This window comes from Balaenoptera physalus (genome assembly GCF_965194825.1).
Source record: "Balaenoptera physalus genome assembly, chromosome: 15".
Classification (NCBI taxonomy): Eukaryota; Metazoa; Chordata; class Mammalia; order Artiodactyla; family Balaenopteridae; genus Balaenoptera; species Balaenoptera physalus.
Genome location: NC_138894.1, coordinates 23,303,008 through 23,319,082, shown reverse-complemented (window position 1 = coordinate 23,319,082; position 16,075 = coordinate 23,303,008). Strand labels below are relative to the sequence as shown.

The 16,075-nt window shown below is 39.3% G+C and overlaps 1 protein-coding gene across 2 annotated transcripts; it reads left to right on the top strand.

The window, feature by feature from the left end:
• Positions 1 to 10,806, top strand: LOC309644379 (lithostathine). Of its 2 annotated transcripts, XM_082428091.1 has the most exons (5): positions 1 to 8,640; positions 9,215 to 9,333; positions 9,546 to 9,683; positions 10,324 to 10,450; positions 10,725 to 10,806. In XM_082428091.1, exons 1-5 carry the CDS (start codon positions 8,565 to 8,567, stop codon positions 10,790 to 10,792), a joined length of 528 nt encoding a protein of 175 aa, XP_082284217.1. In that variant the 5' UTR covers positions 1 to 8,564; the 3' UTR covers positions 10,793 to 10,806. The 2 variants fall into 2 exon arrangements, with proteins under 2 accessions (XP_082284217.1, XP_082284216.1); XM_082428090.1 differs by having other exon boundaries at positions 8,554 to 9,333.
• Positions 10,807 to 16,075: the final 5,269 nt, after the last annotated feature.

Sequence of the window (16,075 nt, the reverse complement as noted above, 5' to 3'; positions counted from 1 at the left end):
AGAAAACATTGCTAAGATTCATGTCAGAGAATGTTTTTCCTAAGTTCTCTTCTAGCAGTTTTCTGGTGTCATATCTTATATTTAAGGCTTTAAGCCATTTTGAGTTTATTTTTGTGTATGGTTTGAGGGAGCGTTTTAACTTCATTGATTTACATGAGGCTGTCCAGCTTTCCCAGCACCACTTGCTGAAGAGACTGTCTTTTCTCCATTGTATATTCTTGCTTCCTTTGTTGAAGATTAATTGACCGTAGGTGTGTGGGTTTATTTCTGGGATCTCTAGTCTGTTCCTTTGATCTATATGTCTATTTTTGTGCCAGTACTACACTGTTTTGATTGCTATAGATTTGTAGGATTGTCTGAAGTCTGGAGGGTTATGCCTCCAGCTTTGTTCTTTTTCCTCAGTATTGCTTTGGCAATTCTGGTTATTTTGTGGTTCCATACAAATTTTAAGGTTGTGTGTTCTAGTTCTGTGGAAAGTGTCATAGGTAATTTTAAAGGTATCCCATTAAATCTGTAGGTTGCTTTGGGTAGTAGGGCCATTTTAACAGTATTAATTCTTCCAATCCATGAGCATGGACTATCTTTCCACTCTGAGTCATCTTCAGTTTCCTTTATCAATGTTTTATAGTTCTCAGCATACAAATCTTTCACCTCCTTCGTCACATTTATTCCTAAATATTTTTTTGATGCGTATTACAAGGAATTGTTTCTTTTCTTATTCTTTCTGATATTTCATTGTTAGTGTAAAGAAATGAAACACAGTTCTGTATGCTAATCACATATGCTGCTACCTTGCCGAATTCATTTATCAGTTCTAATAGTTTTTGACTGGAGTCTTTTGTGTTTTCTATATAGAGTATCATGTCATCTGCATTTAATGACAATTTTACCTTTTCCCTTCCGATCTGGATAACTTTTATTTATTTTTCTTGTCTAATTGCTCTTGCTAGTACTTCCAATACTATGTTGAATAGAAGTGGTAAGAGTGGTCATCCTTGTCTTCTTCCAGATTTTAGAAGGAAAGCTTTCCACTTCTCATCATTGAGTATTATGTTGGCTGTGGGTATATCATAAATATCTTTTATTATGCTGAGATGTGCTCCCTCTATACACATTTTGTTTAGAGTTTTTATCATGAATGAATGCTGAATATGTTTTTTAACATCTTTATTGGAATATAACTGCTTTACAATGTTGTGTTAGTTTCTACTGTATAACAAAGTGAATCAGCTATACGTATACATATACGCCCCCCCTTGCATCTCCCTCCCACCTTCTCTATCTCACACCTCTAGGTGGTCACAAAGCACGGAGCTGATCTCCCTGTGCTATGCGGCTGCTTCCCACTAGCTATCTATTTTACATTTGGTAGTGCATATATGTCAATGCCACTCTCTCACTTCATCCCAGCTTACCCTTCCCCCTCCCCATGTCCTCAAGTCCATTCTCTATGTCTGCATCTTTATTCCTGTCCTGACCCTAGATTCTTCAGAAACATGTTTTTTTGTAAATTTATTTTAGATTCTATAGGGATGCTGAATTTTATCACATGCTTTTTCTGCATCTATTGAAGTGATCATGTGTTATTTGGCCCCTCTTTTCTTGATATTGTGTATCACATTGATTGATTTGCCTATGTTGAAACATCCTTGTGACCCTGGGATGAATTCAACTTGATCATGGTATATGATCTTTTTTATGTGTTCTTGGATTTGGTTTGCTAATATTTTGTTGAGAAGTTTTGCATGTATATTCATGAAAGATATTGGCTTGTAATTTCCCTTTTTGGTAGTGTCTTTGTCTGGTTTTGGTATCAGGGTGGGCGATTCTCCCTTTTTTTTTAATTTGTAAGGTGTAGGTTGTTATTTCTCCTCTTTTGTCTCTTATTTTTGTTAATTTAGATCCTCTCTCTTTTCTTCGTGGTGAGACTGGGCCAAGATTTGTTAATTTTGTTTACCCTTGCAAAGAACCAGCTCTTGGTTTTACTGATTTTTTCCATTTTTTTTTTTTAGTCTCCATTTTATTTATTTCCTCTCTAATCTTATTATTTTCTTCCTTCTGCTGACTTTAGGCTTTTTTTGATCTTCTTTTTCTAATTCTTTTACATGGTAGCGTAGGTTGTTTATTTGAGATTTTTCTTGTTTTTTGAAGAAAGCCTGTAGCACTAGGAACCTCCCTCTAAGAACTGCTTTTTCTGCATCCCATAGATTTGTATGATTGTGTTTTCATTGTCATTTGTCTCAAGCTATTTTTAAATTTCCTCTTTGACATCATAGTTGAGCCATTTGTTTCCTAGTAGCATGTTGTTTAGTCTCCATGTAATCATTTTTTCTCATTTCTCTTTATTTGGTTGATTTCTAGTTTCATGCTGTTGTGATCAGAAAAGAGGCTTGAAATAATTTCTATCCTCTTAAATTTGTTGACGATTGTTTTGTTTCCTAGTGTGTGGTCTATCCTCGGGAATGTTCCATGTGCACCTGAAAAGAATGTGTATACTGGGTGGTTTTGGATTTAATATCCTGATAAAATAAGTCTAACTGTTCTATTTTTGTCATTTAGGATCTCTGTTTTCTTATTGATTTTCCGTCTGGAAGATCTGTCTATCAATGTGAGTAGGGTGTTAAATTCTTCTACTATCATGATATTCCCATCAATTTCTCCCTTTACATCTGTTAGTAGTTATTTTATGTACTTAGGTGCTCCTATATTGGGTGCATATATGTTAACAAATGTAATATCCTCTTCTTGTACTGATCCTTTTATCATTATAGAGTGTTCTTCTTTGTCTTTCTTTATGGTCTTTGTTTTAAAGTCTATTTTGTCTGTTAAGAGTATTGCTACCCCTGCTTTCTTGTCATTTCCATTTGCATGAAATTTTTTCCACCACTTCAGTTTCAATCTATATGTATCATTTGCCCTAAAGTGGTTTTCTTGTAGGCAGCATATTGTAGGTTCTTGTTTTATTGGCCAATCTGCCACTCTATGCCTTTTGATTGGAGCATTTAGTCCATTGACTTTTAAGTTAATTATTGTTAGGTATGATTTTATTGCTATTTTAAACCTTGTTTTCCAGTTGATTTTGTATTTCTTCTTCGTTCCTTTCTTTTTCTTTTTGTTTTTCATTTTGTGGTTTAATGCTTTTCTTTTGTATTATACTTGTGTTCTCTTCTTTTTTTGTTTTTGTGAATCTGTTGTATGTTTTTGATTTGTGGTTACCCTGTTTTTCAAGTGTATTAACCAATTACTATGTCTACTTGCTTTAGACTTGTAGTCATATAGACTCAAACACCTTCTTTAAAAAATCTACATTTTCTTATCCCACCTCCCAACATTTTATGATTTTGATGTCCTCTTTTACATCTTCATGTTTATCCTTTTGCATTTCATTGTCGTTATCATTGTTTTCACAAATTTTTTTCTTATTTTTTAAAAATCTGTGTACTGCCTTATTTAAGTGATTTACTTCACAATTTTGATATTCTCTTTCCCCTAGATTCTTACTTCTTTTCTATAAAGAAAGACCTCTCAATATTTCTTTTAGGAATATTTAGGTGAGTATTGCTGTATTATTTTAGGTTTTGCTTTTCTGAGAAATCCTTTATCTCTCCTATACAGAAAAATTAGCTTTCTGGGTAGAGTATCGTAGGTTGCAGGTTTTCCCTTTCTGGATTTTAAGTATATCTTGCCACTTTCTTCTGGCCTACAACGAATTTGTAGAGAAATCAGTTAATAGCCTTATGTGGGTTCCCTTATAATTAATTATTTATATTTCTCTGCTGCCTTTAGAATCCTCTCTTTATCTTTAAATTTTGTCATTTTAAGTATAATATGTTTTGATGTAGATCTATTATGTTCATATTGTTTAGGACCCTCTGTGCATCCTGTACCTGGATATCTGTTTCTTTTTCTAGGTTTGGGAATTTTTCATCCATAATTTCTTCAAATATATTTTCAATCCCCTTTTCTCATTCTTCTCTTTTTGGGATCCCTATTATGCGTAGATTGGCGTGCTTTATAGTATATCATAGGTCTCATATACTGCTTTCATTTTTTTTTTTTTTATTTTCATTTGTCTTTTTGTCTGCTGTTTTGATTGGGTGATTTCCATTATTCTATTTTCCAGGTCACTCATTCATTCTTCTGCATTATTTAGTTTGTTATCTATTGCCTTTAGCTCAGCTTGGTCTTGGCAAGTGAGTTTTCTAATTTTAAGTGGTTTGACTTTAAGTTTCTAGTTCCTTTTTACAGTGGTCTCCCTTTATACTGACTGTTTTTCTTAATTCCTTTAGTGTTTTTATTACCTCCTATGTGAACTCAGGATCTAGTAGAATGGAAAAGTCTGTTTCACTGTTTGTTCTTTCAGGGGACTTCTCTTGTTCTTTTAATTGGGAGTGGTTCCTCTCCTTCTTCACTTTACTTATATTTCTCTGACTCTCTGAATTTAAGAGAAGCAGTTATCTCCTGTGGTCTTGAAGGGCTAACTTTAAGTGGGAGCATCCCTGTGTAGCCTGTATGAGTCTCATATTTTTGGTGCAAGGGCTGTTTTTTTATATGGATGCCTCCATATCTTTCCTCAGTGTGTGCTGGGCAGATCGCCCAGATAGGGGGTGTGATTGTGGTTGTGGTGACCAGAGCCTGCACTTGACATTGATCAGGGTCTCCTCTTTGCTCTGTGGTTGTCACAGCCCTGTTGGGGCATGGTCTGCTCCCCAGTTGTTGGAGTAGAAACCCCCATATCCATTTCCAAGGTTTGGTGTGAGGTAGGCAGGACTGGAGCACTCCTGCTGGGAGAGGAGCCACTTAGTATTCCTCTGCAGGAGCTGTCCACCAGGAAGTGTGGTCTGTGGTGTCACCTGTCACCCTTTGTGTGGCCTCACAAAGTACTGTTGATGGCATTGCCCTTGGCCCAGCCTCAACCATGGGAATGCAGGCAATCATCCCAGGTGTGCCTCAGGCCTTGTGCTCACAAAGCCACCAGCGCAGATCCACAGGTGCACCTCCACTGAAATCTGGCTCTGGGACCACAGGAGTCACATCTGGAAACAAAAGGCATGGTGATCCAAATACTGCTTAAAGACTTCTGGTGGACTACTAAATCTGCTTAACTGAGCAAATAAGTGTAGGGTCATTTGTGGTATAGTCTGATGGTACTAGACAAATCATGACCCAGTTGAATACTTCCTGGATCTGTAACTCAGAATGTTAATGTTTAATGCTTTGCCAAGCACTTTTTGTTTTATGTCATGTATTATAGAGTGTTAGAGCTAAGTGTCATTATAGATCACTTAACCCTAATGGGAAATCACATAAAACAGATACCAGGAAGAGAGTTCAAGGGTTTAGCTCACAGCAAAGATCTTGGGGCTAGTGGAAAATAGGAATGAAGTATTAATAAAGCTAAAGGTAGAAAAACATAGATGGGGGGAAGTGGTTTCAGTAACTGCCAGTGTTTGCAAATCACCTTCCTGGGCTGGAAAGGGCATTGATAGGCTGTCTCTCTTAAAAAACGAGGGGCAGCATAGACACATAGCTAAGAAGAGGTATAGCAGAAATTAAAATCCAGTTTACCAACTTCCAGTCCATTTCCTTTTCCACTTTATACCCATTGTTGAGCTAAAGCTGTACAAAGGATGGTAAAGGTCATAAGTTGGTGAGTTACAAAATCAGACCAACCCTGGAAAGACCCCAAGGCTTCCCACATCAACCTGCTGATGTGATCAAAATCCCATCTGCTTGAGAACTTAAATCCCCTTGAAGCTGAAAGCCAAGAGTTTTCTCTCATGCTCAAGTCATTCAGTCCTCCTGGCAACACAGTGCTGAGAGGTACCACTGGAAAAGGACCTTACCTTCTTAAGGGAATGTCGTTTTTTCTTGTTAAATCATTGAGTCCATCTTGTGGTTTTTAGGGCGGAGGTTTGTTTACTTTTTGTCTTTGATTTTTGGTTTTTGTCATTTCTGAAATTTTGGTAGAAAAATGACACAAAGGACCCTTTCCTAGAGGGGACAATGTTTACCTGTTCCCCTTTCTGTCTTCTGGCTCTCCCATGAGCGTGACCCTCCCCTAGGGAATGTTATCACTTTTAATTTAGTTACAAGTAGTCGAATTGATAGTAGTTCGGTATTTTTTCCTCTTTTCTTCTACTTAGGAAAAATATGTCAATTTTTGAAAAATAGGTTGAAAATTCAGCAATGCCCTCTTCTCATTCCTTCGAAGCCCATGAATCCAGCCCTCTCCACCAATGTGAGTGACTTTAAAGACAATGGCTAATGAATACGTGTTTTGCTCTGATAGAGGAAGAAGAAAGGAATAGGGCACTTACTGACTATGGATCAGGCTGGGGCTGCTGCCATTGCCTTCATTCATCAAATTGGGGTGATATGCTACAGAGCCACCTTCACTCATTTAGTTTTCCCAGGATTGGGGAGTATGGTCACTGACACAGCCCAGAGCCTTGGATGAGCTCTTATATTCCTTTGCAAGACACACCCATATTTAGAGCAAAGAGAGGGTTGGAAGTTTCAGTCACCCACCTTAAGGAGTTGGAGGGCAGGATGCCTGTCAATTTAACTATGACACTTTTACCACAAGAAAGAAATGTGAAAATTCTGTCATTATCAAAAATGAGTTCATATTCATATTTTACAATTGTCCCCCAAAGGCATACTTTATTAATCAAGACCCTATTACAATTTACTCGCTAGGATAGATTGTTGTATCTTTCCAGAGTCTTTTAATCTAAATGGTATCTTTCCCCACAACACTGTGTGTCTCAGGAATTCAAGAAACATGGGCCATTCTGGGTTTCTGATTGCTATTATTTACTTTTTCTCAAATAATTGTTTTACTGTAGCAAGACTACTTCTCAACTCATCCTATCTATCATATTTCCATGAAATATTGTTTTTTCAAACTTGAATTTCCACTGAGCTCTAAATATAGTTATGCCTTTGCATTTAAATATTTTTTGTGCAGTAAGTTCTTTTTCCTTTGTAACAAAAGTATCTGTTGGCTGTCCTTTTCCTTTCTGTTAGATTATTTGTGTGTTCTACTGACTTTTGGATTCTGAAGACATGAATCAAACACAAGCTCAGTTGCATTGACTCCATCTCACACAAGCTGACCTATAAAAACCACTTGAGAGTCAGGGTCTGCAGAGAATTCCAGCTTACCATATTCCCAGACTGACCAAAATAAACCTGAGCCACTTAGTATGTATCTCATACTTGCCAAAATTGCCAACTCAGAAGTAAACATGACTAAGGAGCTTTTCTCAGTATCCCCACATGAAGCTGATCACCCTTCCAGGTAGAATGCAAAAAGAAATGATACTTCTTCTACAGCCAAATGACAGTTTGCGAGGCGGTTGTCAGCAGCCCAGGGGAGTGAGCACCTTGATGAAGTAGAGATCTAACTTACATGCAATGTAGGATCAGGTCTACAATTTCATTCAGCTCTTGCTCTTACCCTTCCTTAACCCTCTCTCATTCTTCCTTTGACTCTGCATCATTTGACTCTAGTCCTCCTAGGCTTGAAATTCCTCCATTGCCTCTTATTATATCACATTACTATTATCCATCAAGGAAGTTCCATCTCTCAGAAGATCAGCAAGGCAATTTTCCACATTTCATTTTCCTTAAGATTTTGGCTCACATATTGAGTTGTGAGATGATTCTGAAGTTGCTTTAAAACTAGCTACCATGTAGAAGAGGCAACCCTGAACCACCGTCTCCTCTTACTTTCATTTCCTTCTCTGACCTCACTTATCTGTGACACTTGTCATTCCCATACTCACCTCCACTTATCATCCAACATTTATTTAATTCTACTGAACAATTAGAAAGAAATACATGTGTATGCCTACAGGAGTGAGCACTTGAGACATCAACCAGAAGAAATACTCCAGTAGATGTGCCCCTTAAAAGTTAATACCACATTTTCTGCCACAGTTGCCTATCAGGAAAGAGTCGGGGAAAGAATAAACTTCACCTGTTCCTGGAAAAGGTGCTGACCTGCTAATGAGAAACAGGCAATATCTGTGGCAATTCCCAGGCTTTGCAGGGAAGAGACTCCTCCCCATGGCGGGAATCTCCTTGAACCAAAGCCAGGCCCTTCCCATGACCCCTGTCCCGGCTCCATCATCCTGTTATTCATTTCAGTGCCCCTCCCTCACATCCTCTTATAAAAACCCAGTCTTTTCTGCCCCGACAAACCAGTGCAGATCCCTTGCAAGAGAGGTAAGTGGGAGCTGAGACAAGATGAGACCCCTGACAGGGGTTTCACCTCACATATTTCAGGGAAGGTATACAGGGATCCCTGTCCTCAGAGAATGCAGGAGCTCTGAGACCAGGCAAAGGCAGTCCTGGGAGGCCTCAGGTGTAGGAGGATGTACAGATTTTCAAATTCTTTCCAGAACTATGGAAGGGGATGGACGCCATCAAGATGGATTTATTCCTAGGGAACTAGACAGAGGAAAAGACAAGAGGTACAACAGGGCGTTTCTCACATCCTCTCTCTGACCGTCCTTCCTTTAGTTCTCTGGTTGTCTCTGAACATCACAGACAAGATGATGCCTTCCATGGGCCTCCCCAGCCTGTCCTGGATGCTGCTCTCCTGCCTGATGCTCCTGTCTCAAGTCCAAGGTGAGACTTCTCTGCCTCTAGCACTGGGTTCCCAGTGTTTGCTCAGGGCCAAGAAGAGGAGGAAAGCTCCTGTGTGCCTCCCGTGGTAATGGTACATCCCCACACAACAACACTGCCTGCAATTCCTGCATCATCATCCTTCCTTCTGGGTGACTAGTGGTGGGAGGCACCTCAGTGGTCCAGTAACAGTGGGATGAGATGATTCTCAATTTTCAGTAGAGTCTGATTTATGTGGGTAGATTAAGGAGGGAAGCATAGGGTGTCATTAATGAGATGAGTAGAAGGAGAATGACTGGAGGATCCAGTGTAGAGACAGTCAGCCAAGACGAGGAGAAGCCTTGGACTTTTGAATAAGGCAGATGAATAAAAAGAAAACAGACCATCTCCCAATTACTAGGTATAGTTCATGATTAAGAAAAACTCCTGGAAATGTTGGCATTGGTGACAGGCAGTCAGGAGTTTGGTGTCACTGCTCCAAGCCGTGGCCCCACAGATATTCCCCAAGGTCACCTCCCCATTCCAATCCCCTCTCTCCATTTCACCCCATCCCTCTCCTTTATTTCTTCTTCCCTAGGGGAAGATTCCCAGAAGAAACTGCCCTCTGCACGGATCAGCTGTCCCAAAGGCTCCATGGCCTATGCGTCCTACTGCTATGCCTTGTTTATAACACCTAAAACCTGGATGGATGCAGACGTGAGTGCTGGGATTTGCAGTTAGGGCTGATAAGGAGAAGCAAATTAGAGACAGGGTTTGGGGGCTGAGAGTCTCCATTCTCTAGAGTTTCTTGAGGGTGAGAATGAGCACCTCATCTTTTGCAAACACAACCCCTTCTCACCTACCTTGTCTCTGCCCTTCCCTCAGTGAGGGTCTCAAGCTCCTCCTCAGTCTCTCCCTTCTCCACACAGATGGCCTGCCAGAAGAGGCCCTCAGGCCACCTTGTGTCTGTGCTCAGTGGGGCTGAGGGATCCTTCGTGGCCTCCCTGGTGAAGAACAACTTGAAAACCCTCTCAGACGTCTGGATTGGGCTCCATGACCCCACAGAGGTACACTTACATCCTCCCTAGTCTGTTACCTCCCAGGATGCTATGGCCAGCCAGGCCTTCTCGCTGTCCCCTGTGCCTGCCTAGGAAATAACGTAGAGATCCCTAGAGCTCGGAGATCAAGGGGGTAATTGGAGAATGGAGGGCCTTGAGGCCAGCTGCAGAGCTGAGTTCTGTGCAAGTCTCCAGTCTCCAGCTAAGGTTAATCTGCCTCTTGTCAAGCTTTTACACAATTCACACACCATGCCTTGATTCAGTTCGCTGTGCATCCCTGAGTCTGCACATGCTGCGCTTAGCAAGTGCTAAATGAATATTTAGGATTGATGCATTTTTCCCTTATAAAACATATGTTGTCTTGGATGTTCAGAGGGTAATCACAAATGTACCACCAAGTGTAGTTCACACAGTGACAAGTTACTCTGAGGGGTTCTATTCGTCTTTGTGATTACTGACTTTTGAATTTGCCAATGGAAGCAAAGAGTTACGGAGTGTTTCCCAGAGGAGAGCTGTGGGGCATCACCTGCTAGAGCAGAACTAATTCCGTGATGCTGGGGAGGGTATCAGATGTTCCAGCTGAGGGAATCAGGCCAGGAGAACTCTAAAGGCCTTTCCACCTCACCTGACTCCATCCTCTGCTCTATAGGGCTCTGAGCCCAATGCCAGTGGATGGGAGTGGAGTAGCACTGATGTGCTCAATTACGTTGCCTGGGAGAGAAATCCAGCCACCGTCTCAAACCCAGGCTACTGTGGGAGCCTGTCCAGAAGCTCAGGTACGAAACAGAGGAGGTCACTTCTGCCCAGCCTTTTCCATCCCCTCATCCCCTATTTCTGGGTCTGGTCTTCAGAGAATCCTCCTGGGCTGGAACTGCTTGTCTGTTCCCATCCCCTCTCACCTCTCCTTTCTTTCTCTCTCTTTCCCCTGGAGTGGGACCCTGGCGAAGATGAGGGAGAGCCTTTGAGTCCTAGGCCAGAATCTGGGATGCGTCCCCATTGGGTTCTCAAGCTCCACCAGCCCCATTCACTTGAGCTCTTCTGTCTCTTCAGGGTATCTGAGGTGGCGAGATTATAACTGTTATGTGAAATTACCCTATGTCTGCAAGTTCAAGGACTAAGTCAGATGGGAAGTCAGTAGCCTGAGTCTGGTGTGCAGCTCATCAGGGACTTGGAACCAAGTATGAAGACCCATCCCGGAAAGGGAAATCCTCCCCACACCCCCAACCTGACCACCTCATTCTGGCCTTCCCTGTCTCTCAGCCACATTTCAGGCATTTGTGTGTGTGTGTGTGTGTGTGTGTGTGTGTGTGTGTTTGTGTGTGTGCGTGCCATGGCCTGAGGTCTTGGAGAAGAGTAATAAATATCTTATTCCAAACTTACCTACCTGCTTTTGTCCTCTTGTCTTATAACAAGACTCTGAGGAAGATGTTTGTATGGGAAGAATCTAGGGGTGACCTCCGTCAAGTTTCATCCAGTTTCCTTGGAAAATGACTGAATGTACATTCCCACCAGTGTATTTGTGATGAGTATGTAGGCCCTGTTCCCTTAGGAATTGGGTTGTGTTATACAAAGGCATTGCTTCCCCACACACTGTACTGCCCATTCCTCCTGATGGTATGACACAAGCAGCCTTAGTGCGGTCCCATGCTATTTATTATAGAATGCACTTCTGAAATCATTTGCTCTGAAGGATCATGAAGGATCTATTCTTTTTCTTTAATGTGCAATCCACCTTGGATCATGACTTTTATAAAATATAGTCAAGAAGAAATTACTTGGACTGACATGCAGATCATTGGAAGTTGTCACTCTCTTTCTTAAAACAGGAAAAAGTCTGAATAATTTTAGCACCAACAACTTTTCCTGGGGTAATCTCCTTTTCCTGGGGAATCTGCAGAGGCACTGCATTACACAGATACCTTCTCATTTCTGCCTAGCTGCATCAGAACTGCTAGATCTATAAACTTTAGAAATATGAAATTTTAATTTTGACCACTTGTTGGATGCTGAGTATGGATTGGCTTTATGAGTGAGAGACTCCTGGAGGCCCCTGTCTAGGGAGTCTCCACTCTTTCATGGTTTTTTCTTTCTGGAAACCCACTAGATTCTTGTGGTGAAGAGATAAGTAACCATTCTGAAATATGTTCAGATAAAGACACCATAAAAAAGGAACTCTTCAGGTCAATATTCTTGATATACATGGTTGCAAAAATCCTCAACAAAATATCAGCAACTCGAATTCAACAGAACATTGAAAGTATAATACACCCTTACCAAGTGGTTCTTATTCCTCGAATGCAAATATTGTTCAACATATGCAAATCAATCAACAGTGTACATCACATTAGTAGAATAAAGGGTAAATAGCACACAATCATCAATAGATGTAGAAAAAGCTTACAGAATCTGTGGTACAACACAGTGGCTATAGTTAGCAATAAGATATTGTGCACTTAAAAAACTGTTTAAAAAAAAGAAAGAAACTATTAAGAGTGTATTTCTCATGATAAGTGTTGTTACCACAGGAACAAAGAAACAAACAAAGAAGTGGGACACAAGGAAACATTCAAAGGTGATGGATATATTTACTACCTAGGTTGCAGTGATGGTAACACATGTGTATACATATGTCCAAATTATCCAAATTATATACATTATGTGCAGATTTTTGTGTTTACCAACTATTCCTCAATAAAGCTGTAATAAAAGTGGAGCACAATCTAGGAACTATGGAGCACCACTACTGCTGAGATCCTGGATTTAATACAGAGTGCCAGGAATCATTGTCATTATTGTTTTTTTGATCATGCCATCCCTAAATGAGCTTTTTTTTTTTTTTTCAATATCTAGGATGAAAAATTCTGAATTCTTCTAGGGGAAATCAAGAAAATTTTAAAATCTACTATATCCATCTTTAAAAAATTAATCTATGTTAAAAATATCTTCTTACAAAGAAAAAATTAGGTCTAGAGTGTTTTTGGAAGAGTCCCACCAAACTACCCCAAAACACATATTTTAAATCTTATATACAGGCTTGTAGAGAATAAAGGGAAAATACTTCCTAACTCTGACAGATAATAATAGAAAAAATCCTCTACGGAAAGGAAAAGATATGCTTTTACCTAGTTTCAGATGTAATGGGTGATTCTCTCTCTTTGAAGAAAGATTGCCTATCTTAAAAGGCTATAGGAAACTTGCCAAATGTCAATTAAGGAAAGTAGACACTGTCAATTCATCTGATCTATTTATTTGAGAATGAAAACCTCCATATGTAGTATCACCAGATTTGGCAAATATGCAATATCTGTCAAATTGAGCAAAGATGTAATATTTGAATATACACTAATACCAAGAAACAATTTGTGGCTTATCTGAAATTCAGATTTAGCTAGGAGTCCTCTATTTTATCTGGCAAACATACCTATGTAGCAATGCTGAGTGGCTCTTGGCTCACATAGAAGATTTTGATCAAGGTGACATCCCCCTTTCAGATGAGGCAATTGGCCATATATTTTTACACAAGATATGAGGCTGAGAATGTGTCGGAATTGAGGTAGTGAGTAGTATAATGGTCTAAAAATATTTCAGTTCAATGAAAATTTCAACCGTCTTCACCCATGTAAGTGGTTCTTTTCAAATAAATCATCATTTATTCACTTTTTTATTTTTTCAAGAAATATTAGTAGAAACCCCGCAGGATATTAAGCCTTCCCAACTCTAGTCCCGACTGAGGCCAGAGCATGTTTCCAGGACACAGGACAGAAAACCCACTGGGCTTTTCTTGCAAGTACTGAGGAAAGTGATACCATTCAGCAACTATAGGGATAAGGAACTAATTGTGTGGTCCATGAAATGGTGCTAGTCCTCAAACTGTTTGTTGCCGTACCTGTGCAAGATAACTACAGAAATCCAGAGTAAAATCTTAGAAGTTTTTATAGCAATTTGGCAGATTAGTTTTGTCTATGAAATCTAAAATTTTATAAATGGGTTCTTAACATATGTAACTCTTTTTTATATTTTAATTTTAGTAATTCATTTTTTAAAAAGGCTTTAATTCTTAGAATAGTTTTAGATGTATGGAATTATTGAAATGGTAATACAGGGACTTACCACTTGATACAACTGATGAACCATACTGATACATTATTACTGATATTTCTAATTGAAATATTGTTGACATACAATATTATGTTAGTTTCAGCTATACTACATAACGATTGGACATTTGCATACATTATAAAATGATCAGCATGATAAGTCTAGTAATCATCTGTTCCCATACAAAGTTATTACAATATTATTGACCATATTCCTATATATTGCATCCCCATGGCTTATTTATTTTATAACTGGGGGTTTGCACCTCTTAATCCCCTTCCCATATTTCACACCCCTTCCCACTGGCAACTTCCTGTTTGTTCTCTGTATCTATGAATGATTTTATTTCTTTTCATTTGTTTGTTTTATATTTTAGAATTCACATATAAGTAAGGTTATATGGTATTTGTCTTTCTCTGTCTGATTTAATTCACTTGGCACAATACTCTCTAGATTTATGCATATTGTCACAAAATCTTTCAGTTTTTTTCATGGCTGAGTAATATTCCATTATATATATTTTATACATATAAAATATATATATTCCTCATCTTCTTTATCCATTGATATGTTGATGAATAGTTAGGTTTATTCTGTACATTAGCCATTGTAAATAATGCAACAATGAACATTGGAGTGTACCTATCTTTTCAAATTAGTGTTTTTCTTTTCTTCAGGTAAATACCCAGAGGTGAATTTGCTGGATTACATGGCAGTTCTAGTTTTAATTTTGTGAAGAAATGTTTTCCATAGTGGCTGTACCAATTTACATGCTCACCAACAGTGCATGAGTGCTCTCTTTTCTCCACATCCTCACCAACACTTGTAATTTGTTGTCTTTTTGATGATACCCATTATTCCAGGTGTGAGGTGGTGCCTCACTGTGGTTTAGATTTGCATTTCCATGAAGGTTAGTGATGCTGAGCATCTTTTCATATGCCTATTGGCCGTCTTCTTTGGAAAAGTATCTACTCAGGTCCTCTGTCCGTTTTTTAATCAGAGTACTTGATTTTTGTTGATGTTGAGTTGCATGAGTTCTTCAAATATGTTGGACATTGATCCCCTATTGCAAATATTTTCTCCCAGTAAGAAGGCTGTTTTACTGTTTTGCTGATAGTTTCCTTCACTGTGGAAACGCTTTTTATTTTGCCTTAGTCACATTTGATTATTTTTGCTTTTGTTTCACTTGTGTGAGGAGACAGATCCATAAATATATTGCTAAGAAGGATGTCACAGACAGTACTGCCTATGTTTTTCTACTAGTAGTTTTATTGTTTCAGGTATTAAATGCAAGTTTTTTATCCATATTGAGTTCAATTTTGTATATGTGTGAGAAAGCAGTGCTGTTTGATTCTTTTGCATGAAGCTGTCAGTTTTCAAATACTATTATTGAAGAGACTGTCTTTTTCCCATTGTATATTCTGGACTTCATTGTTGAAGATTAACTGACCATATAAGCATGGGTTTACTTTAAGGCTCTCTGTTCTGTTCAATTGACCTATATGTCTGTTTTTGTTCGAGTACAATATTGTTTTTATTACTGTTGCTTTGTAGTGAAGTCTGGGATCACGGAGTGCCACACCTACAGTTTGCTCCTTTCTTAAAACAGAGAGTGACAACATCCAATGATCTGCATGTCAGTCCAAGTAATTTCTTCTTGACTATATTTTATAAAAGTCATGATCCAAGGTGGATTGCACATTAAAGAAAAAGAATAGATCCTTCATGATCCTTCAGAGCAAATGATTTCAGAAGTGCATTCTATAATAAATAGCATGGGACCGCACTAAGGCTGCTTGTGTCATACCATCAGGAGGAATGGGCAGTACAGTGTGTGGGGAAGCAATGCCTTTGTATAACACAACCCAATTCCTAAGGGAACAGGGCCTACATACTCATCACAAATACACTGGTGGGAATGTACATTCAGTCATTTTCCAAGGAAACTGGATGAAACTTGACGGAGGTCACCCCTAGATTCTTCCCATACAAACATCTTCCTCAGAGTCTTGTTATAAGACAAGAGGACAAAAGCAGGTAGGTAAGTTTGGAATAAGATATTTATTACTCTTCTCCAAGACCTCAGGCCATGGCACGCACACACACAAACACACACACACACACACACACACACACACACACACAAATGCCTGAAATGTGGCTGAGAGACAGGGAAGGCCAGAATGAGGTGGTCAGGTTGGGGGTGTGGGGAGGATTTCCCTTTCCGGGATGGGTCTTCATACTTGGTTCCAAGTCCCTGATGAGCTGCACACCAGACTCAGGCTACTGACTTCCCATCTGAC

Excerpts from the sequence above, each read along its gene's own strand:
- LOC309644379 (XM_082428090.1), top strand. The coding sequence starts at position 9,070 with ATGTTGGCATTGGTGACAGGCAGTCAGGAGTTTGGTGTCACTGCTCCA. Across the intron at positions 9,684-10,323 it reads GGCTCCATGACCCCACAGAG|GGCTCTGAGCCCAATGCCAG; the intron begins GTACACTTACAT and ends TCTGCTCTATAG. Across the intron at positions 10,451-10,724 it reads GAGCCTGTCCAGAAGCTCAG|GGTATCTGAGGTGGCGAGAT; the intron begins GTACGAAACAGA and ends CTGTCTCTTCAG.